This window comes from Argiope bruennichi, chromosome 7 (assembly GCF_947563725.1).
Source record: "Argiope bruennichi chromosome 7, qqArgBrue1.1, whole genome shotgun sequence".
Classification (NCBI taxonomy): Eukaryota; Metazoa; Arthropoda; class Arachnida; order Araneae; family Araneidae; genus Argiope; species Argiope bruennichi.
The window spans coordinates 109,688,311-109,715,730 of record NC_079157.1 but is presented as its reverse complement, the minus strand read 5'-3'; the positions used below and the strand labels follow the sequence as shown (position 1 = coordinate 109,715,730).

Below are 27,420 nucleotides of genomic sequence, written 5' to 3'. Positions count from 1 at the left end.
GGTTCAATGCAATAGTTCAGAGAACAAAAGTGTCCATGACGAGCAGACCCATCAAATACAGGTCAGATTTTGGTGGTAGAGTTTTCTTTGAACACAGGTTTGTGTGGTAGGTAATGAATTTTCTTATTTCTGTCATGACCATTTTCATTAGCCCTTTCAATAATCCCCTCATTTTCCCAATCAAAAAACACTTGCTCATAATCTAATAGTCTACCTTTACCTTTTAGAGATCTTACAGTGTTCTTGAACCTTCTTTCGGCTAAATGCAAATTATCACTAAGTTTATCATGTCCATCAATCCAAGGAATGCATACAAACCTTGCATATCTACCATCCTCATTTTGTGAGATCGTATTCTCAAAATGTTTTAAAGTCAGATCTTGCAACTCAAATTTCGTTTTCATTTCACTTGGGTCCTTAATTCCCAAAGACACTGATTTCCATAGGTCCGAAATTTTTGTCTGATTTGTAAGCAAAGAATGTAACATTAATGAATTTCTGGTTTCAAAAGTGGATTCAGAGTTCGATTTCCCCATAACAGTCCATCTCAATTTCACATTTACTGCTGTGAGACCTTTAGATACTTGTTAATTTCACCAATAAATAGTTTTCCTACGATGTCCCCTCCCAACAAAATATAGCGCAACATAACCAATTCTGGCTCGTGTGCCATAAAAATGTAAACCTCAACCTCAACTTCAACCCAACAAAATATGAATTTCATCAACGTTTTTATCAAAACTGCAATGTTTGTTATTCACAGAAGAATCACTTATAAAAATACCAAGTTGCTTTAATTTCTTTAAAATACGATGGTTAGTAATTCTAGATATTCCTAAACAAATATTCTTCTGATCGTTAACTTCCAAAGTAAAATAAAAATTTCTATCAAGACTACATAATTTAATAGAATATCTACTATGAACTTCAGTCATTTGTAAACCAGCAAAAAGTCCATGCGTTATCTTCTGTTTTCCTAGGCTCTTCAAACCCAAAATTTTAGCAATGTATTCTGAAACTTAACTCTTCTGACTTCCGATGTCTAAAATTGCCCTTACTAACCGAATGTCGGTGGAATCTTTTAATGGTGGTAGAGATAATATTTTATTCATATGGGCTTGAACCTGTACTTCAGTACTGGCAAATCGTTCTTTCAATAATTGCACAGCTTCATCGTACACAGCTGCTGAAATAGGAAATCCTTCTACGGTATTTAATGCGGATCCTCCCAGATGAGCCTTCAAATAATTAAATTTGTCGACTTTAGTTAATGAATCATTATTATATATAGCTGTTCCGAATTGTTATATATAGTATTTCAAAACTGTTCCGAAATGTCATCCACTTAGAGGCATCATCTCCAAAAAATCTTTCTATATGATATTTAGATATTTTAATTTTAATACTTTCAACATTTTGGGGATGAAAGTTTTCTGTTGGAATAGCCGAAGCCAAGTTTTCTACTAACGACGAATTATCCAAGTTTAACTTAGCAACATTCTTTTTTGTACGGAACAGACAAAGTAAAATTTTATCTCTATATTCTTGCGTCGTTTGAAATTCTTCTTCAAAATTATCTGTATTTAAAAGGGGTTCGAGTTGTTGATCAATTATAACCCATTGTTCAAATTTACAATTAAGAATTTCAGAAAATTCCTCTAACTTTTCAGAATTTAATTGTTTATTAGACAATTCAGTTTCTAAATCGTTTACAACTTTCGTTACCGCTGAGACTTTCTTTTTCTTTAGCAATTTAAACTGCGGTTGTTCAGACATTTTAAATATTTAAAAACTACTCTATTTTACTAATCTAAGCATACAATTTCAATAATAAATTATTTCCCTACAATACTTCAATCTTTAAACGCATTTCAGTTTCACAAAAAAATATTCAAAATTTCAAATAGAAAGCACATTTAAAATTCAATTTCTGTAAATATTCAAAAGTATATATTCACGAGAAATATTCTAAACTTCTAAATTCATGTTTCATAAAATTCAAATATTCTAAACTTCTAAATTCATATTTCATAAAAATTCAATGTTTCGTTTCTTAAAATATTCCTGATGCTAGTTTCAGAAATCCAATCATTCATTAATATTTCAAAAATTTCATTTATTATTTCAAGTTTCAAGTAATTCTAAAAGGAAATTGAATTTTCTAAATTCCAAATTCAGTTGTTTAGAAAAGGTTCAAAATTTTCAAAAGTTTAAATTGAAAACAAAGTTGTTCATGAGTTCTAAAATGTTCTAGTTTTCGAATCTAAATTAACTTCTAAACATGTTCGATAATGTTCCAGCAAATCGAAGTTTCGATTTTCAAATGTTTATTCAAAAAATTTTATCAAGAACTTTTCAAGCTCGTATCCCGGCAGGGATGCCATATTATAGATAAGATTCTATATTTTCTGAAGGATAAACCAAAAAGATCCACATACCTTTCCATCGACCCTTCTAACGTTCGATTCTAATTGTCCCAGGAAAGAGTTTACAAGGAAAAAAAAAATATCCAGGATTCGGAACCTACATCAGCATAAAGAAAATTTCGAGGAGTCTTCTTGAAATTTTAAGCATTATTTAATGATTAGTACAAAAAACATCACCAAGGTACAGTCTCTCCGCACGGAGCTCTATCACGACCTTCGTAAAACAAGGCCTCACAACTTATTTGTGACGTCACACGGGTAGGATGATTGGCTGCCATGAGCAGAATCCCGCTTTCTTCCTTGATGTTTAGGTATACTTTAAATTCACTTAAAAATAACTAATTATTAATATTAAGACATTTACCTTGCATAAAATTCAAAATTATTTATTTTTTCCCTGTGTGAATAAAAGAAATGGCATGGTAGAAAATCTTAAGGTCCTCTATAGCTTATTGACCATTTAATAACATTCAAACTTCATTTAATAACATTTAAATCACAATGTAAATTTATTAGATATTTACATTGGGGTATTATTGTTAATTTTTCTTGTTTTAATGGAGATTTTTTTTCTTTTATTAAAAATCGTTTTGTTCCCTGGAAATATTTTTTAAAGCTTAAAATTAAATTAATCTAATACTTTTTAAAGCTTTTGATGATTTTTTATTGTAGTGACAGGTAATACATGTATTTTATAACATAAAATTGTTTACTTCTCAAATTACTTATGAACTTTCAAATAAAATATTAATGTATTTAATATAAAATTTAAATTTTACACCAACTAATTCTGTTGATAAAAAGGAATTACTTTCACAACTTGTTTTTTCACATTAAGAATTGTTTTCATTTAATATATTAGTAATTCATACAATTTAATAAACTAGCTTTTATTATATCCGATTTTACATTTCAATGCATTTATAATTAATTTCAATTCAATATGTAGAAACAGTAAAAAAAACACAAATAAAAAAAAATTACACACTATTTGACAAGGTACACAAGGTAACATTTTATTTACAGAGAGACAATAACAAAATACATTTTCTTTTCCAACTTTATTATAAATTTCACATAGACAAATGAAAATAATTATAATATTAAATAAAGTTAAAATGCAAATTACTTCTAATTTGGAAGAAATTAATAAAGGATGACATACCTTAGTAGTTTGAGAAGTGCCTAGACAATAAAAATTATTTTGTTTGCTTTTTGAATTATACTCCATGTATTTTATTTAAAGTTTTTAAATTTTAAAACTAAATCTGAAAAAGTGTTGATTTTTTTCAATCTACTCTCTTTTTGCTATGTTCTGGAGACTGCTATTTAAAGCTGCTTTTAAGTTTTCTCATTTTTTTATGTGTTGCCCTATTCATTGGAGTTTCTCTTCTTGCTTTTGATTCTGAGCAAAAGTATGAGGGTAAATTAGGGAAAATTGAAGGTACAGCATCAGGTACAAGCCTAGAAAAAAAGAAAAAAAAAAGTGGAATTCTTTAGAAAAAAAATTAGTAATTTATTAAAATCAAAAACAGAATAGATATTTTCTTAATACATAAACTAAAGTTAACGTATGTTGGACAGTATTAAATAAAATCATGTTGAGTATTAAATAATAAAATTTAAAATCAACAGAAACATTCATTCATCCAAAATAAATACCTAGTTCAATATTATGTTGGAATATCTATAGTAATTATTTATACTATCATTTAAGTAATACAATATTCTACGTGAATTTATCAATTGATTTTACACGGTATGAAAAATTGATTTAAAAACAGTAACTTTTCATTACTATTTTTTTTAAAAGTTTCAGATATTTTGTAAAAGTTGCATTCATTTATAATTAAAGATTGTGCATAACTAATGATATTTAAAATAGTAATAAATATTAATTATTTTATATATATTCTGATGATTTATATATAAACAAATAAAAACTACATTTTCTAAACCTATATGAGCATGCAATTCATTTTTTATTACAACTATATCTTAGTACTAAAGTTCGTCTCAAAAGTATATGGACATGCGATTTTTTGAAGTTATCGTTGAAAGAATAAAGCATTGATCACGAAAAAAATTAGTAGCATATGGAATCATAAAATACGTATATTACAATACAGAAATATTATACTTGTATCATAGATTGTGTGTAAAAAAATGAAATTCAAAATATGTCCCAAAAATATATGGACAATGAAAAAAAATCGCTTTTATTTCTTCTGTACCAAAAAATTTGCATATTCTGTGGTCTATACATCTGACGTAACAACTTTGGAGTATAATATCGCAGCTCGTTCTTCAATTCTTCAAGTAATTGAAAAATACCTCGCAACGTTCAATTCTCTGCTGCTGATATCGCTATAATTTGGCGTTTAAAAGCTGAAAATGTTAAAGTTTCTGATATTGCTAAACAAATTAAGCGTAGCAGATTTGGAATTTATGAAATTTTGTCGAAAGATGCAAATTCTATTGTAAAAAAGCGTACAGGAAGACCAAGAAAAACATCCCAGCGACAAGATAGAGAAATTTTGCGCACAGTTTCAACCCATAAGAAGTCTATTCGTGAAATTACGAGGACTTTAACGTTTTCAATTTCAAGATCTACTGTTCATCGTTGCATACAGTCAAGCAAATTTCATAGATATCGCAGAATGCGTCGAACACCTATGCTGAAATTGCACCACAGAAAGGCACGCATCCTTTGGGCTAAAAAGTACATGCATTGGACGGATGAATAGTTAAATGTTTTCTTCAGGGACGAAAAAAATTCAATTTAGATGGCCTTGATGACTGAGCATACTACTGGCATGATTTACGAAGAGAACCTCGTGAGTTCTTTAGTCGACAACAAGGAGGGGATTCTCTCACGGTGTGGGGCACGTTCTGCTTCAACGGAACAACCGATATTGCTTTTCCTGATGGTCAACAGACCTCTGAAGATTATCAAAATGTCCTCAAAAGCAATCTACTTCCAATTGGAAATATCCTAGGAGGGAAAAAACTGGAAATTCCAACTGGATAATGTGTCGATTCACACCTCGCACTCAACAACAGCTTGGTTTACTCAGAATCAAGTGACTGTTATAGACTGGCCAGCTATTAGCCCAGACCTGAATTCCATGGAAAACCTTTGGGGAGTACTTGCACGGGATATGTATGCTCATGGTCGTCAGTTCTCGACTATTTAGGAATTAAAGCAACAAGTAGAGCAGAGTTGGTTCTCTTTAGAGCCACACTTTCTTCAAAATTTAGTTCGAAGCATTCCTGATAGGATTTCCGATATAATTAAAAGCAATGGATTCAAAATTTGAATTTAAATAAAAAATATTTGAAAAGTGCATATATTTTTGGGACAGCCAATTTTTATTATTATTTTTTCACATTCTATAAAAAACTATACTGTATTTCTTTGTTGTAATAAGCATCTGTAATCATAATATAAGTTTATTATTTTTTTTCATGATAATTGCTTCATTTTTTGAACTATTACTTCAAAAAATCACCTGTCCATATACTTTTGAGACGCGCTTTATATCTTACTACTTACAAATATCATTCATATTGTTTTTACAACTATAACTTTTAAAATAATATTTTAGAATAAAATATGTTTAATATGCTACAAACTATAGTCATGATATATATAATTAAAAATCAAGTTTTATTATTCATTAGATGACTTTAAACTTTTTTTTATCAGAGCATAATAACAATAAATCACTTAAGTACTTTGTAAGGTTTTAGTGATAATTATTAAAAATTTCTAAAAATAATTGCCTTTTACACTCTAGTGGTACTTGAATAAGTTCTCCTGTACTGGTATTAAACGCTTCTTTCACTGTTAAAAACTGATTTTCTTGAAAATGTTTAGAACAGACCTAAATGTTAGCAATAAATATTAGGCCAAAATCATATTTTAAAAAAATATGTATGAAGTACAGTAGATTCCCGATTATCCACGGGCGGGTTATCTACGCCTGCCGCACAAAGTTTTTGTACAAGCGTAAAGCAAAAAAAATTAAAATGTTCACAAAACTGAGCGAAACGTTAACATCGTGCTTATTTATGGCAAAAATATCCCAGGCCTTCTCGGAACCTTTCCCTCTGATGAGTAATATGTATTACATATGTATTAATTGTTCTGTGTATCCTTGACGCCTCTCGTAAGTGTAAAGCACTTTTCAATTTTCATTAACAAAATACATTTTAGGTTAGTTTTGAGTAATATACTAAAATATTAAACGTTAGTTGAACATTTCCTGCTATTTATTTTACGTTTTATTGTACATAAAACGATTTTTCTAAGTTGGAATGACTGTTTTCTCTTTTGCTATACCTGTTTTCAGCTTTTTTCGGATTATCCGCGATTTTTGTTATCCGCGGCGGCCGCGCCACCCAATTCCGTGGATAATCGGGAGTGTACTGTATAATTAAAAAGATACAGAAACAAAACATTTTAAATATTAGGAACAAATAAACAAAAGACTATAAGAAGTAAAAATAAACCGAAGTTTTTTATTTAGTTCAAGCAAACAATACCAAAGTAATTGGAAGCATAAGCAACTAAATGTGGAGCAAACAAAAATGACAGAAGATAAATGGAAGTTATACATAATTTTAAATGCTTCGCATTTCAGAAGAATTAACTAAAAATTGTACAAAAAAATCAAACTTACCTTACTATATTTAGTTGGTACGAAATCGTTCCTCTTTATTTCAGAGATCCATGCTCTTCTAGTGTTTTCATCGCTTGGAAACGAAAATACAGAAACATTGGAGCTATTTTTTGTGTAATTAATTTTATAATTGGGGACACAGCAAGCACTAGGCATCTTCATTACGATAAATTAAAATTAATATGCAAAAAACATCAGAAAACTTTGAAAAAAAGCCAATAACACATTTTCCGTTCTTCACTACGATAACGACTACCGTTTTCTACAGAATTCATCCAACCTCATGACTTTACGGGATGAAAGCGTTGGGAGTTGGGAGGCCTCGTATTTCGAAGGTCATGGCTCTATACAAAGAATTCCCTGCTGAAAAAAAAATGTTCAAAGATCATTTGTTGGCGCCACCAGACAGGAAACAAAAACAGGTGCAAAGCTCATAAATTACAAAAAAAAAAAAAAAAAAAAAAAAAAACAGGAAATAATTCTCGTTTATGGTTTATATATAAAAAACAAACAAGTGGGTTGGTTTTCTTTCGCAACATATCTGAACTTATATAGTATTAGAAAATAATTTTTTCGACAGCGTTTTGATTTCAAGATAGAGATAATAGCCCTAGTAACTCAGAAGTTGCAATAAACTCGTTATTAGAGTCATTAAAATTATTTGTAGAACATAGAGCAGTAAAAAAACATTATATATATGAAAATACATACACATTTAAGTAATATATAATTTACGAAGTAACTCTTAAAGAGCAGTTCTGATCAGTTATCATATATAATATAAATTCTTCATGAATTAACCTGAAGAAGAGAATTTATTGTCCTTCAGAATTTTTTTTTAAATTTTTTTTCGTTTAATAAGGGTGGAAATTACACATTTTCATAAAAAAATGTAACACCACTGTTTCACAGTACGATTTCCTTAATAGACAATAGTATAAATATTGGTAAATAACAAAATGTCTCTGTTATCGTGTACATTTTCTATTAGTAGGGTGCATATTGACATTTAACTCGTCTCGCTTGACATTGCATCTTGTGAACGTGAATGGACTGTATTTCATTGTATTTATATGTTATAAAAATTATTAAAAAATATCTTTATAAAAAACATTATTGTAAAAATGAATCTAAAATCGAAGTAAAACAGTCTGTTAAATTTTACTCTAAATTGTTTTTAGCTTTTTTTTTTCTTTTGCTTTTAGATTGTTTTTATATTCCAAGAATAATCTCATCTATAAAAGATAAAAGAATATCAATTTGTTAAAATGACTAAATAGTGATTATTAATGTCTGTTCTTTTTCTTGGAAATAAAATGTTACTCATAGCAGTTAATAAATGTTATTTCAGATTTCTACATATGTAAATAGTTATTTACTTGATTTTTCTCTTAACTTATATTTTATTTTCAACTTTCTTTAAAGTTTTCCGTGCTTCACGGACTTCGGAATTCAATAGACAAATTAGAAAATTTTATATTTCTTTTAATTTTTCAGGGAGCAAGACGACAATAAACTTCTGGAATTGACTTCACGACATAAATCCGATTGGCCCAATTGGTATTGTTTAAGCAAATGTATATCTGAAAATATCCTTCAATATATGGCGTCAGATCTGTCAGTTGCCATCATTCGTCCATCTATTGTTGGAAGTACATGGAAAAACCCGATACCAGTAACTATGTTTTCAGAAATCCTCATAATTGAAATTAATTTTAACGTAGTCTGATTCAACGTCTCTTATTTTAAAAGGAAAAAAATTATGTCGATATCGATAAATAGTTTTTCAAGATTGTAATACGGTTCCCTTTCCACGTTAATAGCATGGTTAAAAAGAGAGATTTATACGATTTATTAACAAATCCTGAAAAGATATCAGGTCAATGACTACCGATATCGATTACAACAAGAAAGGTTCTGAGAAATGTAAAAGTTATAGTTCCGTGTCAATTAAAACTGATATCTAAAATTCTTTTGGATAAGTCTATGTGACTCCAAATATTGCGGAGAAATAATAGAACCGGTTTGGTTTGGTTTGGTATGTTTTAGTGGCGCAAAAGCCATATTTGACCATGTTGCGCCAAACACATGACTTATCTTGATATTCAATGTTCCAAGTAAGACACACAGAAACAGAAAAAAAAAATTAAAAACAAACTCAAAGGAGCTTATTAATTCCAATGTCATGTAAAAACAAAAACAAATTTGTGTGGAAATAATCTCCCAGCAAGTCTTGTACTTTAATGTTATTTTTACCAAAATGGTTTCGTCTAAATGTATTATAACTAGGGCATTGCACCAGAATATGCTTAATGGTTAAAAGACAATGACAGGAGGAGCATGTAGGCGTTGATTCTGAATTGAGAAGATGTTTGTGTATTAATCTGGTGTGTCCGATTTTAAGACGATTTAATAGAATTAATTGTCTTCGGCTGAAATTATTATTTTTTGTAGATCTTACCAAGGGCTGAACTTCGTGTAGCTTATTTTTATCTTGCTGGTCCCTAAAATTTTGCCATTTTTTCTCAAGCTGATTTTTTATAGCTTGCAAAACATCATTTAAAGGAACAAAATTTTCAATTATTGCTCTACAACTTCTTGCAGCATTATCTACTGTTTCATTTCCCTGAATTCTTGAATGCCCAGGAATGCAACAAAATATTATCTGTATACCTTTCTCTGATAAATCAAGGTAATATTCTATACATTTCACTACTATTGGATGACTTGAAGGAGAAACATTTTTGAGAGCTTCGATTGCACTTTTGGAGTCTGTGTATAAAATATTTCTTATATAATTCTTTTCTGCTATTTTTATCAAAGCCCTGTATATAGCGTAAATTTCCGATGTGAAAACGGAGCAAAATCTGTGCAATCTTTCTGAAAATATCTCATGCCTTAGCATTACAGCCGCACCCACATTGTTACCAGCTTTGGATCCATCTGTGTTACCAGCTTTGGATTCATCTGCTTCATAATTAGAAAATTGTTGTCTGTTAGCGTTAAAAATGGACTGATAAATCAAATTTAATATTGTCGGCTTACGCCAGTTTTCAAATGCATCAATAAAATTTATAATTGTATTTTTCCATGGAGGAATTTCATCCGATTTATTAAGGACTGGGGAGTCTTCTATTCCTAGATCTTTGAGAATTTGCCCTATCCTGAAACCAAAAGTGGAAATGAATGATGATCTCAATGCGAATAATGAACTATAGATAGGATTTATGACTTCATGATGTAATGGATGAGAATTGTCACTTTTTATTCTTAAAAACAAATTAAGTGCCAACATGTTCCGTCGATGCTCTAAAGGAGTCTCGTTGCAAACAACATACAAATTCATAACTCGGAAAGTTCTAAATGCACCTATTGACAATCGGAGACTCTGATTATGTATAGTATCGAGATGTCGTAATGTAGATTTCGAGGCAGATCCATAAATAGCACTACCATAATCAAGTTTTGAACGTATTAATGCTCTATACATCTTGAGTAAGCAGCCGCTTTCTACCCCGTACCATAAGTTGGAGAGTATTTTCATTATATTCATGGAAAGCGTGCATTTCCTTTTCAGATAATCAATGTGTGGTTTAAAGGTAAGTTTTGAATCAAGAATCATACCTAAAAGTTTTATTTCAGAAACAAAGGGAAATAGTTGGTTATTTAATTTAAGTTTCGGATCTGGGTGCAATCCTCGTCTTCTGCAGAAATGAATTGCTGCATATTTTTGAGAAGAGATAGCAAAGCCGTTAATTTTTCCCCATTCACAAATGTTATTAATCGCTTCTTGAAGCTTTTCCCTTATGATACCCATGTCTTCACTTGAACAATGTATCTGGAAGTCGTCAACATACAATGAGCCATTAACACCGGACGGAAGATTAATTCATTTTTAAATTAATTTTTATTAATGATTAATTTTTTTAATTAATGATTTTTTTTATGATAAATAACATTACACTTAGGACGCTTCCCTGAGGAACGCCTTCGTCTTGATGGAAACTATCCGACAGAATATTGCCTAATCTAACTTGAAAATTCCTCGTTCTTAAAAAGTTTTCTATGAAAAATGGTAAATTCCCATGGAGGCCGATTCTATATATGTCCCCCAATATACTATATCCCCAAATTCTATCGTAAGCCTTTTCTATATCAAACATTATCGAAACTAAATGTTTCTTGCTTACAAAATCCTCTCTGATTGATGTTTTCAATTGTAAAATCTTGTCCAAAGTGCTTCTGCCTCGACGGAAACCGCTCTGAAAAGGAGATAACCAATACTTTCTTTCTAGAATATATATTAATCGAGCATTTACCATTCTCTCCAAAATTTTGCACAAACAACAAGTAAGTGCTATGGGCCGGAAGTTGTTTGGATCTTTGGTGTCTTTCCCTGGTTTAGCGATCAGAATTTCTATTGCTTTTCTCCACGAATTAGAAAAACATTTTTTGTGCCAGATTCTATTAAATAGTTGCAGGATGTTTTTTAAAGATTGTTCATTAAGATTGTTGATCATATAGAGATGAATATTATCAGGACCAGGAGAAGTAGCCCGAGATTTTTGTAATGCTCTTTTTAGTTCTATAAAACTGAAGTCAGAATTATATTCCTCGTTAGAGTTTGTATTAAAATATAAATAAATTCTTTCTTCATTTAATTTGTAAGATATAAAATCTTGGGGGTAAGCTGCTTCACTAGACACTTTAGAGAATGCCTCACCCACTGTGTTAGCTATTGCCTTAATGTCTGTAATAAGTTGTCCATTTGAATTTAAAAATGTCAAAGGAAATTCATTTTTAAAAAGGCTAGACATCTTTCTGACTTTGTCCCATAATAGCTTGGAGCCAATCCATCCCTTTATAGAATTAACAAATGTCATTCACGTATTTCTCTGACTTCTCCGTCTGATTAATCTAGCATATGCTTTAGCTTGTTTAAAAACGATAAAATTGTCCGTAGTAGGATAACGTCGAAACCTATTCCAGGCTTTGACTTGTTTCTTCTCAGCAGTTTTGCAGTCGTCATTACACCATGGCATCCAAAGTTTTGGTATCTTTCCAGATGACTTTGGAATTGCCGTATCAGCTGCTGTCAAATTTTTTTCTGTAATGATTTGGATAGCATCCTCTATATTTTCCATATCTACCATATCTTGTGTAATAAAAGCCATTTGTGAAAAGAGAGTCCAGTTTGCTTTATCAAAAATATATTTTCTTGGTTTTTCAGGATAAACTATATCATTATCCTTATATGATAAAATAATGGGAAAGCGATCGCTATTATGGGGGTTCTCTGCAACATTAAAAACCCACTTAATTGCTAAAGGTGGAGAGCATAAAACTAGATTTAAAGTATGGAAAGTGCGGCTTGGTATATGAAAATATGTGTTTTATCATTCAAAAAACAGAGATCATGGTCTTCCATCAAAGTTTCAAGTTTCTGCCCTTTTAAATTAAGATCTGTACTTCCCCAAATCGGCTTGTGTCCATTAAAGTCTCCCATTAGGATAAAAAGTTGAGGGAGTTGATTTATTAAATTATTAAGTTCATTTTGCTCTATGTTATCGTTCGGGGGTAAGTAAATACAACAAATTGTTTGTAAGGAACCTAAATGAAGCTGAATTGCCACTGCTTGGATAGGGATATTTAAAGGTATTTCTCTATTCGGGACGGCTTGGGAAATTAAAAGAGCCACACCACCCGAAGCTCTAGAACCCTGGGTGTACTCTTTTCTAACTATATTATAATATTTTATTTTGGTGGACTGATCTGGTGTAAGAAAAATTTCTTGTAAACCAAGGCAAACGGGCTGGTATTTTTTTTAAATATTTTTTAAATCTTGAATATGAGAACAGAAACTTTGACAATTCCAACAAACAATATTATTTGCCGTGTTTTTTGCTTTAAGAAGTTATTTTTTCTTCCCCGCTTGTCGACATTGCATCATCTTCAGATGGATGAATCTTAATATCATATCTTTCATCATGGTCTTCATCGTATTTCATTTGTTTTAATAATTCTTGCTTTGATATTGTACGCTTTTTTATTCTGTCTTTTATTTTATCATCTAGGTTTTTCTCCTGAAATTGTATTCTAGCTTTCCTCATAGCTTTCGTTTCTTTCGAGGTTTTCGAAAGTTTCTTTGGTGGTTCCTTTTTATCAGTTTTGGCAGTTGGTATGCATGATGAAGAAATTTTGTTTAAGCTGTTAGAAAATGATGTTCTTCTTTCGTTGTTTAATTTCAAAGGATTTGATTGATTTTGTTTGTTATTGCTATCTATTGTATACGTGCTTTTGTGACTTCCAGTTACAGATTTAGTTTCAATGAATGCGGGAAAATGGTCTTGTTCATGAGTGTTTGAGTGGATGCTGAAACCATCACTCTTTTCACTGCAGTAGAGTAGGAGATGCCAATTCTAGGAGTTCGCTCCATTACTATTTTTCGGGCTTCTTTAAAAGAGAGATTTTGTTTGGTTTTGAATGTTTGGATTTCTTTTTCCTGTTTCCAACGAGGGCAAGATTTAGAATACGCTGGGTGGTCCTTTTTGCAGTTTATACAGGAAGGAACATTTGAGCAAGTTTGATTATCATGGCCAGTCTCGGAGCATCTCGCACATGTTTGAGTACCACGGCAATCCTGAATTGTAAATCCAAATCTTTGACATTTGAAGCAGCGCAAAGGATTTGGAATATAGGGCCGGACAGGGCAATTGAGATATGCTATTTTTACAGATTTAGGTATTGTTGGTAGATTAAAGGTAAGAATGAAATGTTTTGTTGGAATAAGTTTACCATCTCTTTTTATTTTGATCCTTTTTACTTCGGTAACATTTTGACTCTTTAATTCATCAAGTATGTCATCCTATGTGTCATTTTGCAGCTCTGATTCTGAGAGTACACCTTTCGTTGGTTAAGTCTAGTATGTGCAGTAACAATTACATCATAGTTACCAATGTTTTTCAAGTTCACAATAGATATGGCCTGTACTTGGGATGAGACTTCAACCAGAAGATTACCCTTTTACACTTGTTCAAAGATTTAACTTCGCCAACACTTCCTTTTATTGCTTTGTGAATCAAAATTGCTGTTACGGCATCAAAAGATCCGTCTTTTCTTTTTATTATAAAAAAATTAACATTATCATGATACACCTTTACAAGAGAGGTTGAGGAACGTATGTCTTCGTCGGGACCAATAGTGTGGGAACCCATAATTTGTAATTGATGTTCATCCCGGTACGCCCCTGCCCGCCATGGAGCCCAAAAAGGGAAGGCAGTTACCGGCTCTGATTTTCACTAGCCTAGGTACTTACCCTAGGGGTAGCACCGGGATATAGACCTACAGGGACTGCAGGCCTAACCCTCAAGCAGTGGTTTCTCGTTCCCAAAAAAACGCACCACCAGCCGATTGACAAGAACGGCTCTTTCCTGCCGCCCGACTTACAGAGCAGCGTGGGCCAAAGGGAACGCAAGGGACCCCAGGATTCCATTTTGCCCCTAACGGGTCGCTATGCACGGCCAACACATGGGTTTAGTTTATAACCAAACTCGAAACCAAAACACCAACACATATTGAAAGGAAATATCAATTTAACTCATAAAAATGGAAATTAGAAAATAAAAATAAGAGATGGATCACTAGGGTAACCCGGGGGCGCGACACCCGTATTTACCAAAGACTGTAAACCCTCTGAAAAAAGGAAAGATCCCTGAGTACCTCGAGATTGGGACACCCGTACTCACTTAAAGAAGGTGAGCCCTGAGGGGTAAATAATAGAACCGGAGTCTTTCTAATGATAATTAATTTTCTCTTTCAAATTTTAACTTAATTGTCAGCTGACAGGGGCTCTTCTTTGGGGGTATGTGATGATTCCTCCACTTAAAATATTCAGAGCTTCCAAGAAATGACGCTACTTTATTTTTAACAAGGAGCAAGAGTATATTTTTATACAAAAAAAATATTAACAGAAGAAGTAGAAGTAGCTCACTCTCGAGTTGAGTAAGAAATGCTAAGTTCTTGCTGACCAGATTGCATAGTGGGTGGAGATACATTCATACCCACAGTACTCCCCCTCGAAACCGAAGGTCGGTTATTATTCGACCGGAGGAGGAAGGCGAAATCTGACTACTCGTCCATATTTTGTTTTATATTCAGAATGAATATGTGGAAGGATGTCAGCCGGGTCAAGATGTTCATTCAAAATGTAAGAAGGCTTGAGTCTCTCTACAGTGACAGTTCGTTTTTGTCCATGCATATCCAATGTGAAGACTTTGTCCGTTCTCGGCAAGACCTTGTATGGCCCATCATAGGGCTGTTCAAAGAGTCGACGAATTGTGTCTCGTGAACGTGAGTCGTTACAGCCAAATCTTTGTGCAAAAACAACTTGTGTTTCACGTGATTTGAAGCAGGAACTGGCTGAAAACTCTAGTTTTTAGTCTTTAATTGATGTATGTATTCTGGAATTGTAGGACTAGCTTTATATGAACTGAAAAATTCACCAGGAAGACGCAAAGTTTCACCTTAGAATAGTTCTGCAGGGGAAACACTTAAGTCTTCTCAGATACCTAGCATAACCATTGACAGGATACTCGTCCAACGTGATGTGGAAAGGCAGTAGCATCATACAGCATCTTTCAACTGTCTATGAAATCTTTCCACCATGCCATTTGAAGCTGGCGGATAACTTGTCGTTCGGATCCGCTGTGAACCTAAAAATTGAGTAAATGCCTGAAATACTTCAGATTGGAACAGTGAGCCACGATCTGTAGTTATGATATGTGGTACACAAAATCTTGCAATCCAGCCTTAAAGAAATGTTTCGACACATGTTTCGGCTTTCATATCAGGCATCGGAAAAATTTCCAGCCATCTTGTAAATCTGAGGACGCATGTGAGGCAGTAAGCATTACCATCAGATGGTGGTAACGGACCCAAGATGTCGAGATGAGTATGGATGAATCGTGCTGAAACGAGAGGAAATTGTCCAACTTGAGATTTGGAATGTCTCGATATTTTGAAGAAAGATTTTTTAGCATTCGATACAGTTTTTAGAAAATCGGATGCAATCTTTCTGCAAAGAAGGCGAGATACATCTGTCTTTTATTAATTTAGCCGGGGGTTTACCTCCAGGATGAGATGGGCAATGAATGCTATAGAAAACAATTTTTCTGAAAGTTTCTGGTAGGTAAGAGCGTATAGCGCCTGTTGAAACATCGCACATTAACTTTGATCCGCAGGCAAATTCAATAGGTTTCAGTTTCAATCCTGAGCCACTTTCTATTAAAGACTTAAGACTATTATCTACCTCCTGTTCCCTAGCCATAGTTTTATAATCTATTTTAGTTGGCAAAATAATTTCAGCTACACGAGAAACGCGTTTTCGATATCCGATTGGTTAACTGTTATCTGATTATAAGCTTTAACCAAATCTAGTATAGAAAAAATTGTTTTGCCCTTTAATTCCATAGAAAAATCTTGGATATGAGACAGAGGATATTTATCAGAAATTGTAACTGCATTTAATCTGCGGAAATCACCACAGTTGTGCTAAGTACCTTCCTTTTTCTTAACAAGATGTATCGGACTAGCTCATGGGCTTTTAGAAAGTCGTATGATACCTTGTTCTAGTAAAGACTGGAATTCAACTTTCAATGCTTTTAATTTCTCTGGTGTGAATCCCTCGGTTTACTGAACATCGGAGGTCTTTTAGTGAGTATACAATGATTCGTAGAATGATTTACTGATATATGATTGAGAGCAGGTTTTATTATATTAGGAAATTCAGAAAGTAATTGATAGAAAGGCGAATTATCCAAAATTGTTGTTAAGCCAATTGATGGACGATTACAAGTTTTACCATTCACTTTTATTGAAGTTAACCTGTCAATTTATCTACGATTTTTTATATCGATTAGTAATTCAAATCTTTTTAAAAATTCTGCACTCAATATAGGCAGAGGGACATCTGCAATTACAAAATTCCAAGAAAATGAGCGCCTTAAGCCAAGGTCTAACGTTAAATTTTTAGTACCGTAAGTTCGAATAATTAAAGAATTTGAAGCATACAGAACAAAGTATGAGTCTGGTACACGTTTAGTTAAATTCGCATGAGAAACTGGAAAAACAGAACAAGCCGCGCGGATATCTATTAAAAATTTAAGTTTAGATTTGCGGTCGTAAACAAATAAGCGACTTAATTCATTGTAATCGTCAGCAGCCGCTACGTCTGACGATTTTTTTAAGTTTTCCGAATATGAACATGGTTCCACACATTTTGTAGCTTTATTGCCATAACGTGTATGATACCAACATTTCCTAGTATTATTGTTTGTAACAGAACGTGATAGGGAACGAGATTTTAAGGTTTTATTTCTGTTATTACTGCGCAGTAAATGTGTAGACATTCGTTGAATTTGTTTTGGTAATTCCTCAATTTTTGTTTATGGTGACTTTAAAGAGGTATTTGTTTTCAATGCACTAACCACTGCAGTATTAGCAGTTATTTCATTAATTTTATCACCAATTTGTGCTACTTTTTCTATGTCATCATCACAAATTGACAATATTTGTTGCATTGTAACAGGCAAACGTTGCAAGAAAAATGTTTTTAAAACATCGTCATTTACGCGACAGTTATTTAATTCCTTCATTTGCATTGTGAAGGAGTTTTATCTCCTAGTTGAAGATCCTTGTAAGAGAGCTTTGAGTTTTACATTTTCGGAGTCACAATATTGTTTAATGATTTTATCTTTCAGAATTGTGTATGGACTGTCAGAGGAGGGGAACGAATTCGATTATCTACGTAAGATAAAACATCGCAATCCAAGGCAGAAATTACACAATGGAATTTAGTAACTTCCGAAACAATGCCCGATGTGATAAATTGCAATTCTAATTCCAAAAACCACAATTCAGGATTACTTTTTCCAAAACAGAGAAGTTCTAAATGCAACGCGACCCAACAGAGTAGATGCGTCCACTTTAGTTTCTGCATCCATTTTAAACACTTGAGAGCAGGAGTACGATCAACTTTGAAAGTCAAAAAGGACTCGGAAAGAAACCTACCTCTCATTTGAAATTGATGTCTTTATTTCCAGTGACGAAGCTGAACAGTATTGATGTCAAGGTCATCGCTTGTGTGTGTGTGTGTGGGGGGGGGGTTATGGGATGATTCCTTCACTTAAAATGTTCAGAGCTTCAAGAAACGATGATACTGCATTTTTAACAAATTGATTGATTGATTAAGTGAGGGGGTTAAGGGATTTTTAGCAACAAAGGTTGTCATCCCAGCGTTCAACAATATCTCCAATTAATAAATGTCAAAAATTTCAAATGTTGAAGGAAAATATGGAGAGTCAATTTACCTGAAAAAGCTTTGCTCTTTTTAACAAAGAACAATAGTATATATTTTATACAAAAAAAGAAAAAAAAAAAGATTAACAGAAGAAGTTGAAGTAGCTCATTCTCGAGATGAGAAAGAAATATTAAGTTCATGCCGGACAGATTGCATAGTGGGTAATGATACATTGATACCCACACTTCAATGTCGTTATTTAATGAGCAATTTATTATTTTCTTATTCAATATTAATTTCTAAAAGAATTGTTTTTTATACACTTCTGGTGTATTTTGGTTATATGTGCTTCGGCCTTTTTTGTGGAATAGTGTGCTATTTTCCTTTGTACAACGGCTTGGACTCATTTCATCTTATGACCACCGGGCGGTTTCGGTAATATTGATGCCACAGAAATCAAGAATATGACGAATAAGACAAATATTATTGAAAAGGTCGATTTGATTTTTTTGTTGTCATGAATGCTAGACAATAGAAAATACAAGGGATGAAATCTGGATAGAGAGAGTGCAAGAAAAAATACGTCCTGTGTAGGAAGAAATGAAAAATGTTGAACAAGAGAATTCTTGTTCAAATTTTTCAAAAAAAAAAAAAAAAGAAACGAAAGAAACAGAGAACAGAATCTAATAAGAGCAAAAAAATTAATAATTTCTCCAGCGTTTGAGAAAAAGGCCCTTAATCGATGGAATTAAGGCATTCGTTAGAAGATACAAAATAGAAAACGTTCAAGGTATAAAAAGTGAAACTGAAGAAATAAATGGCGAAATTCAAAGGATCGGAATTAGCGATTGTGAAGTAAAATCAAAAGTCCTATATTCCAAATTTTGATATTCGACGGGCAAATACTATTATTAACTATTTTAAAGATTCAGCTCGACGTTAAGAGTTCCACAAACCGATAGGTATATTTTCAGAAAGCTGATCAGCTTACAGTGTCTTTCCGAGGATAAGCGGAGAATGTTTTACAAGCAATATCAAATAATAGATTTTTAGAAGTAACAATTATCGAGAACGCTGTAGAGACTAGATTTACAGAGTCACCATACCCATATTTATCGAATTGAAGATAAGATGACAAGCTAGAAGATACCATCTTCAAATATTTGCAGATAATGTGTAGCAACTAATGAGCCTGAACTAAGCCAAGTGTAATTAGAAGGCATGGGAAAGATTGGCAGCTGAATCAGAAACGAAACACACACAATTTAATAAAATTGATGAACTCACAAATGATTATTCCAGTATGATTATTCCATAGAAATTATTCCAGTAGTTTTATTTTAGTGCTTCAAGAGTAGGCAGTACATCTTTGGATTTGATTGTGTATCTGAAGTTTTCGAAATAATCCGGGATGTGGTACAGGAGCAGAATGGATTGAAGATCATTGGCGATTTTCGAGTTGCATTTCTTTCAGGTTATCAACAGTTTCAAAAACATCTTTTAAGTGATTTGACATTGTTTCCATATCGGTCATTCTTTGAAACAATAGTTGCTTTAAGAAAGAAAACATTTTAGCAGAACCTTTAGATTCGAAAGTAGCTTTGAGTTCATTATAGATATAATTTGACAGTGACGAAATCATTAACGTGGCACAGTGCTCGGCATTACACATTTCACTTGGGCTGATAGACAAAATAATGTCCGCGAGAGCTTTTCAATCAGTTAAAAATCCAATTTTCTAATACTGCTTTGGCCTTAGCCGTGGCCGCTTCCTCATACTTAACTTGTTTTCCGATGATGTAATTTCAGCGGTCGTTCTTAATTAGAAATCCTACAATTTGAATCTTCCAAGTATCGAAATTGTCCTTAATCAATTCTTGGATATCAATTAGTTTAGGCATTTTATTGCTACTGACAGTTCAGGAAACGAAAGTGTATCTTTCCTAATTTCGTATTTTCGTGTTTTACAATCGCTGCTTTCGTTTCGTTTTGCAATTTCGGTTACTCCTGGGTCCAAAACATTGTTGGAGATTTACGCAGCGAATATTATAAAAGTCAAAAATATTTATTTATGCAGCAACACACACACAAATAGTCATTACAATAAGTGAACAACTAAGAACATAACAGAAAATTAGGAACAGCATCAGAAGGATGTTCAATCCTATAGAATACATGTGACATAAATGTTTAGCAGGAGGTGCATGAGCAAGTTTTGGCAGCTTACATGACTGTGGATTGTACTTCAGGATGAAGAGGGGGGATGAAAAGGAAAATATGAGCATTGATGCCTAATATAATTTTTATGATTTTATCTTAAAATTTGTGTAAAAAAATATTTTTTAAAAATTATTTATATTATTTTTAGGGATATTTGGATGAAAATTCCGTGTTTGCAATACTAAATACGTTGGTAAGTTCTTAAACATTAATCTTTTTCTACCTTTTAAACTTTATTTATTATTTGATTTGTCAAATTTTTCAAATGCTATTTCTGAAATTTCTATTTGAATACATTATGTTCTTCACTATTTATATCTCCTGAATATTTGCGAAAATATGATTGCATGAAACTGAAACTACTGGTAAATGTCTCTTAATCGGTCAAGGTGAACTTAAGTTTAAGTTCTACGATCACCTCATAGATATTATTTCAATATTCTAAATATCACACCATCTCAGAAGAGTGAATAAGAGGGGATTTATTAATCTTAAAATATGAAATTTAAAAAATATTTAATACTAAAAACTGTTTATTGTTGAAAGTTTATGGAATAAATCAGTGGGAATATTTTGCAAACAATAAAAGCTGCTACGTTTCATTATTTTGATCAGAAATTACTCATTAGAAAATGATTTTATCCCGTCCTAGTGAAGCTTCAATCTTTTAGGTTCTTCAATCTTTGATGATCCTGCTTACCTTCCTGCTTTAAAAAATACACCGTTATCATATTATAGATGGAATGCTGCCCACAATAACAACTGATAATTCTCTTTGAGAAACGTGTACTCTTTTCTTCTTGAGAAACTCTCTACATGTTTTGCAAAACTGCATTTTATTATTTCTGTCCAAAATGGGAAGTTGCGTTCATATTTACTTTTTTCATTTTGAGGAAAATGTCCCGAACTCATTTTGCTGATTAACAATGCTGGAAAATGGATTTTCTAACTTTAACTACTGCAGCAACGTCCTTCATAGTCATAAAAGTATTCTGACTTAGGTTTACAATTCCAAACTCTTTCATTTTCTTTTCATACACGAGGCAATCAAAAACCTTACAAAATCGGTCATTTCGAGCAGCACTTGATACTGAATTGTTATAAAACTGCTCGACATGTGATGACTACATCTTCAAACTAGTTTAAATATCTGAAGAGCATCCCCAATGTAACAAAAGGCGTCCAAAACTGTTTTCATGTAGAAAAGGACAAATTTTAAGAAAAAGGAACTTTGACCTAATTAATATGAACAGTTCTTATTGTATGGACACTACTTTTAAGATATTACATAATCATTCGATAATTAACATAATTTTTATAATTTAATTATTAAAACTATTGATTAGTTTATATAATGATTAATTGAAATGGCGCTTAATCAACTGAATCTTGAAACTGTATGTCCAGAACATCATTCTTCTTTCTTTTTGAACTTTTTAACTCCCATTACACCCTCTTATATTTAGGGAAAACAATTTAAATTAGTAGATGAAGATCTTAATCGTATTTTTTTAGGCTGCCGAAAGAATTATCAAAGTTTTGCTTGGTGATGCAAACAGGAAGTTAAATATTATACCCGCCGACGTTGTTGCGAATGTGCACCTTATGGCTGCATGGAGCATTGGTACCAAAAAGTGAGACAATCTTTCTTTGTTTTAAAACTACATTTTGTCAAAAATGAAGCATCCTATTTTAATTTACGAAAATGTTAAAAAAGAGAGGAATTTCTAGGAAAACATTTAATAGACTTTAAGATTTATTTTTATCAACTGAGAATATTAAACTCAGACAACACAATAAGATGAAAATTTGCCAAAAATAAGGGATAATAATTCATGAGTAAATCTTCATATTTACAGAAATTATTACAGAACAAAAATCGAAAAATAAATTTCAAAATAGTTAGAAATAAAAATTTCAAAACAAATTTCGTTTATTCTACTGGTAATGTGCCTAAATGCTGTAAAAAGTAAATGCAGTACAAAAATAATTGGTAATAAATACTAAGGTTAAAAATTAACCATATAACCACATTAAAGAATAAAAGAATAGCATTTAAGAATAAAAGGAATCACTTTCACTTTTTACCTTCAGGTATATGAAGTTATAAAAAATATTCGATCTCGACATTTTGAGAAATTTCTGTATTTTAATGCATCCTTAAGTTTGAAAAAGGCAATTTATCTTTGTATTTCTATGTGAAATTTAAAAAAAAATAAATTCCAAATGAAATCGAGTACATTGCCTTTACTCTAATAAGTTAGATTTGTATAGACCTAATTTTGAAAGAAATGTTTCGACAGAAATCTGCCAGCCCACATTTTGTTTATCTGCCGATATTTGTCTTAGAACTCAAAAATGCAACATTTTGACTAGACGAGATCAAGTATTTGGTCTTTAAAGAAAATTATAAATGCTTAATAAATTTTGTATTCAATTTGAATTAAGGCCAAAGTGCTTACTCGATTCTATCTTGCTCAAAATGTTATATATTGTGTATATATCGTACATCATTGCATATTTAAAAAAAAAACCCTAATAGACGAAGCAATACTCGGAAGTAATTTCTGTTCGTAAGATTATGATCAGACAAGTGTTGGATTTTTTACCATATATAAAAATATTTCCAAAAGTAATCGAGAGGACAGTTATTTGTCATATAATGGTAAAAGTGGAGCTAATCAGTAAACATAAACAAACACTGAAACAGATTGCAATAGCATGGCACTGTATATTTACTTTAAAGAAAAGGATGTTCCACTATCATAGCGTATTAGGCAAAATGAGCCCCTATTTATATCTATTACATCTGAGTGTAGCATATTGAATCGAAGTCATCGTAAGTTCGTCGCATGGAATTTTTAAGTTTTGCCAAATAGGCTCGGAAGCTTCGGTACACACGAGATTTTAAATATCCCGACAACCAAAAATCTGCCAGAAACAAGTCTGACAATCGAGAAGATCACTTAAATTTATAACATCAACCTTCAATAAAATCCTCCAACAGAAACGCCTTGACTTCATGCTCAGATTGAAACAGAGTACTATCCTGTATGAAAGTTGAGAAAGGTATCGTATGTCTTTTCTGGAATGCAGGCACAAAGTTATCACTCAAAAGCGTAATATATTATTCTACAATAAGTGTGAAAGGTTTCAAGCCAGATACAAAGATCATCTTTCATTTTAGATTCTCTTTTCAAAAAAGAATTCAAAACGGAAAACGATACCAAACAATCGCACGAGGAGAATGCTGTAGCTGATGCTGATATATGTGAGAGTGTAACATTGCCAGGATACATTTGCTTTTCATGTAGTCCTCATTATGCAATAAAAAGTTGGATTTATTTAACTGCAAGACATTCAGCAACCGTTTGGGTCACGTTCTGTTTGAACCAGTGGTTGTTCAGCAAAATTTATTCTTTCAACTGCGTCTGCTGGTAATAGTTGGAGAAGTGCCTGTATCTTATACGAATACGCATCCAAGTTTCTGTCAAAATGGGATGAACTATTCCGGAATCCCCTTTATTATCCGTGTTTCAAAAACACAGGTCTTGTGAAACACGGGTGATCCTTTGATGTCTTGGTTGCCAATTCTTTAATGACAATTTTTACAACGATAAGTCGTACCGCACTCAAGGATGATATGTCACTTTATTTACGAATCTCCCAACTCTCCGTTTCTTGACGACTTCGAATTAAAATCAGTTTCCCATGAAATATGCCTTTTCTGCGTCTTACCTTTTTCCAAGCTACACTATTGCAGTTCAAGAGTTGCCGATTCCCTATTCTTATAGAACAATTTAACCATCAAGGCTTGATCTGATAAATACAGCTTGCTCTGGGGATCAAATGAAGAATCCCTTTGAACCAGTTGTTTTTCAACGCTATTTTGATTTACATAAAATTTATGTAGTATGATGTATGCTCGCTCCTTTTCAGTTACGTTTGGAATATTTTTTTTTTGAATTAAAAAAATATCCTAACGTCTCTCTAATTATATTCGCACGAAACGAATTTTTTCCCGAGTATCACTTTTCTTATTATTAATTTTTGAATTTTGCACGAATTTATGGCATACCCTGTAACGAAGGAAATCCTCGGGGAATTACCATCATTGATTCATTTTGCAGAATGAATGCATGCAGAATGCATACATGAATGCAGAATGCAGTGTCGCGAAATTTTCTTTGATTGACTGATGGTATTAACGAACATCTTTGCGATGGAAAGGGGATCCCGAGTGGAGAAAATTTAAGAAGACAATGTATGAAAAAAAAATTACAAAATTATACATTCTATGACTAATTTCTATTACGTAAATCAATTCATGACCAAATAACAATTTTGTTTTCTTTTTCTTGCAGAGTATCATCTCCATTAGTTGTAAATTGCACCTCTACAGGTTCCCTTGACAATAAATGGAACGAAATCAATAAAAGTTGGAATCAAATTTGTCAGAATTTCCATCCTACAAAATGCTTACCAAAATATAAAAGAATTACAGTTATTAAAAATAAATTCTTGTTTTTGATTGCCAGTATCAATAAACACTTACTTCCAGGAATTATTGCAGATATTATATTAAAAATTAAAGGCGAGGAACCCAGGTAAGAGCTTTTGAGAGGTTTCAACGCAATTTCGTTCTTGCATATGAAAGAGTCTGTATTAAAACTCTAAAAATTATTTTTCCTTTTCTTTCATTGATTATGTTCATATTCTATATATAGATTTATTTACATTGGTAATGTATAAAAAGCATGTTTTATCAAATAAGGAAAAATAATTTCCTATTAAATATTTTGGAAAAATGAATCAACAATTGTAAAATATTTTAAATTGATTTTTTTAATGCTTTAAGTGAATTTTGAAATCAGGAACTTAATTGTGAATTGTGGATTTTTGTAACGTTTAAAACACATTTTTTTTAAAATTTAAGAGCTTGTTCTTATCCTGGGTACATGTTATTTTGCAAGCAAAATTAAAACTATTTCAAACATTTCCAGATGCCTATTATAAAATCTACTCATTTTTCTAAATGCATTGTCATTTTCTAAACACTAATTAATTTCTTGTGAATGAAAAATAAGATATTTTAATAACCTTTGATTTCTAAAAACCTTCATTTAGATAGATCCATCCGACTCAGTACATAGCATGAAGCAGGGTTCATACAATGCCAAATATTACGCGCAATAGAAGGACACGCCTACTTCAGGTAGGTCATGTGACCGCAATGAGACAATGGGAAATGAGATGTCCCGATGAGGGAACCGTTTGCTATTGCCCCGTAATGTTCATGCAGTAGGCTTGGCCTTCCATTGCTCGCAATAGTTGGCATCGTGTGAACGCTGCTTGACGAAGGTGCTGTTAACGCGGAACATGAATTTTAGGAGGCTTTCTATACTGTTCTCTGAAGGATATTTCCTATTTATAAAGTCATCTCAGAAAGTAACGAAATTGCTAATAACTAACCAATGGACACTATTTATTATTGTCTTTTTTGAAGAACGACATCATAATATTTTTATAAAGTCTTTTAAAATTGAGATCATTCCAACCAAGCCAATAAACTTGGCTGGTTTACTAAATTAATCAATATAAGGTAAATATTCCTAATATCAGATTTATTTTAAAAAGTTAGGATGTAATATTTGATGAATAAATCAGCTATTTTCATTATCAACCAACATCAGAAAGTATTTTTTTATTAACAAATATATTCAAAAAAAGATCATATAATGATCATAATATTTGATGAATAAATCAGCTAACGTTTTGTCATTATCAACCAACATCAGAAAGTATTTGTAATTTTTTTAACAAATATATAAAAAATAATTTTCATATAAAAGTTTTGAAATCAGCTGTTACAGAACAAAATATCATCAAATACTAAACACTTCTACTGTGTCTATACAGGATAATCTATATATTGTATTGTGCCTTCAAGTTGCCATGGAAATATACATTTAAAATATTATTTAATCAAGAAATTTTGAACTTCAAAAAACTTTAAAGAAGTTTTATTTGTGTCTGGAATTTATTGATTTTGGATGATTTACTGAAATTCAAACTAAGATTTTGGAAAATTCGCCATAAAAAAATAATATAAAAGAAAAGTTAATAAAAATTTTTTAATACAAATATATGTATATTTTTTATATGTATAGTGCAACTGAGGAAATAAAGATACTGAAAAAAAAGTTTTGTTGAAATACAATACCGCACAATTATTTTCAGTCTTTATTTTTCATTACATCGATTATGGAATTTCATTTTATGCACTTTGTCCAGATCTCTCTCTGAGATATTCAGAAAATCGAAATGTATGCAATCTGCATTCAGGTTCGGATTCATCAAAAAAAAAATAAAAAAAAATCAGAATATTTTAAAGGAGATTCTTTGGTGTCACCCTTTCACTCTACTCGAATCTTGTCCTTTTAAATAGACTTTTATTTTCTTCATATAAATAAAACAGTTCTTCTTCTGGTAGATTTAAAATAATCATGTACAAAATAAAACTTTAATAAAGATATCATTAGACATTTTTCTTTGTTTCGCGTTTAGCATAATTTTTTTTTCAGAAATATCATCAGTAATGTACAGAAAAACAAAAACAAATCAATTGATAAAATGATACATAAATAAGGAATTACGTAAAGTAAAAAACTATTATAAACAACTTGCCATGTTATCAAAATGATAGTCAGAAAGTCTTTTTTCAATTTTTTAACGCTTTATCTCAATCAAACATATTACTAGAACTTGAATTGACTTCCTATAAATTATTTAT

At 31.8% G+C, this 27,420-nt stretch overlaps 1 protein-coding gene across 6 annotated transcripts in view; it reads left to right on the top strand.

Annotated features, from left to right (window-relative positions):
- LOC129975067 (fatty acyl-CoA reductase 1-like) overlaps positions 1-27,420 on the top strand; it is a 148,296-nt gene that overhangs the window by 112,840 nt on the left and 8,036 nt on the right. For all 6 annotated transcript variants that reach the window (XM_056087954.1, XM_056087950.1, XM_056087951.1 and 3 more), the window contains 4 exons: positions 8,609-8,786; positions 20,776-20,820; positions 22,143-22,261; positions 24,992-25,234. In XM_056087954.1, coding sequence (XP_055943929.1) covers positions 8,609-8,786; positions 20,776-20,820; positions 22,143-22,261; positions 24,992-25,234 — 585 coding nt within the window. The remainder of the gene's footprint in view (positions 1-8,608; positions 8,787-20,775; positions 20,821-22,142; positions 22,262-24,991; positions 25,235-27,420) is intronic.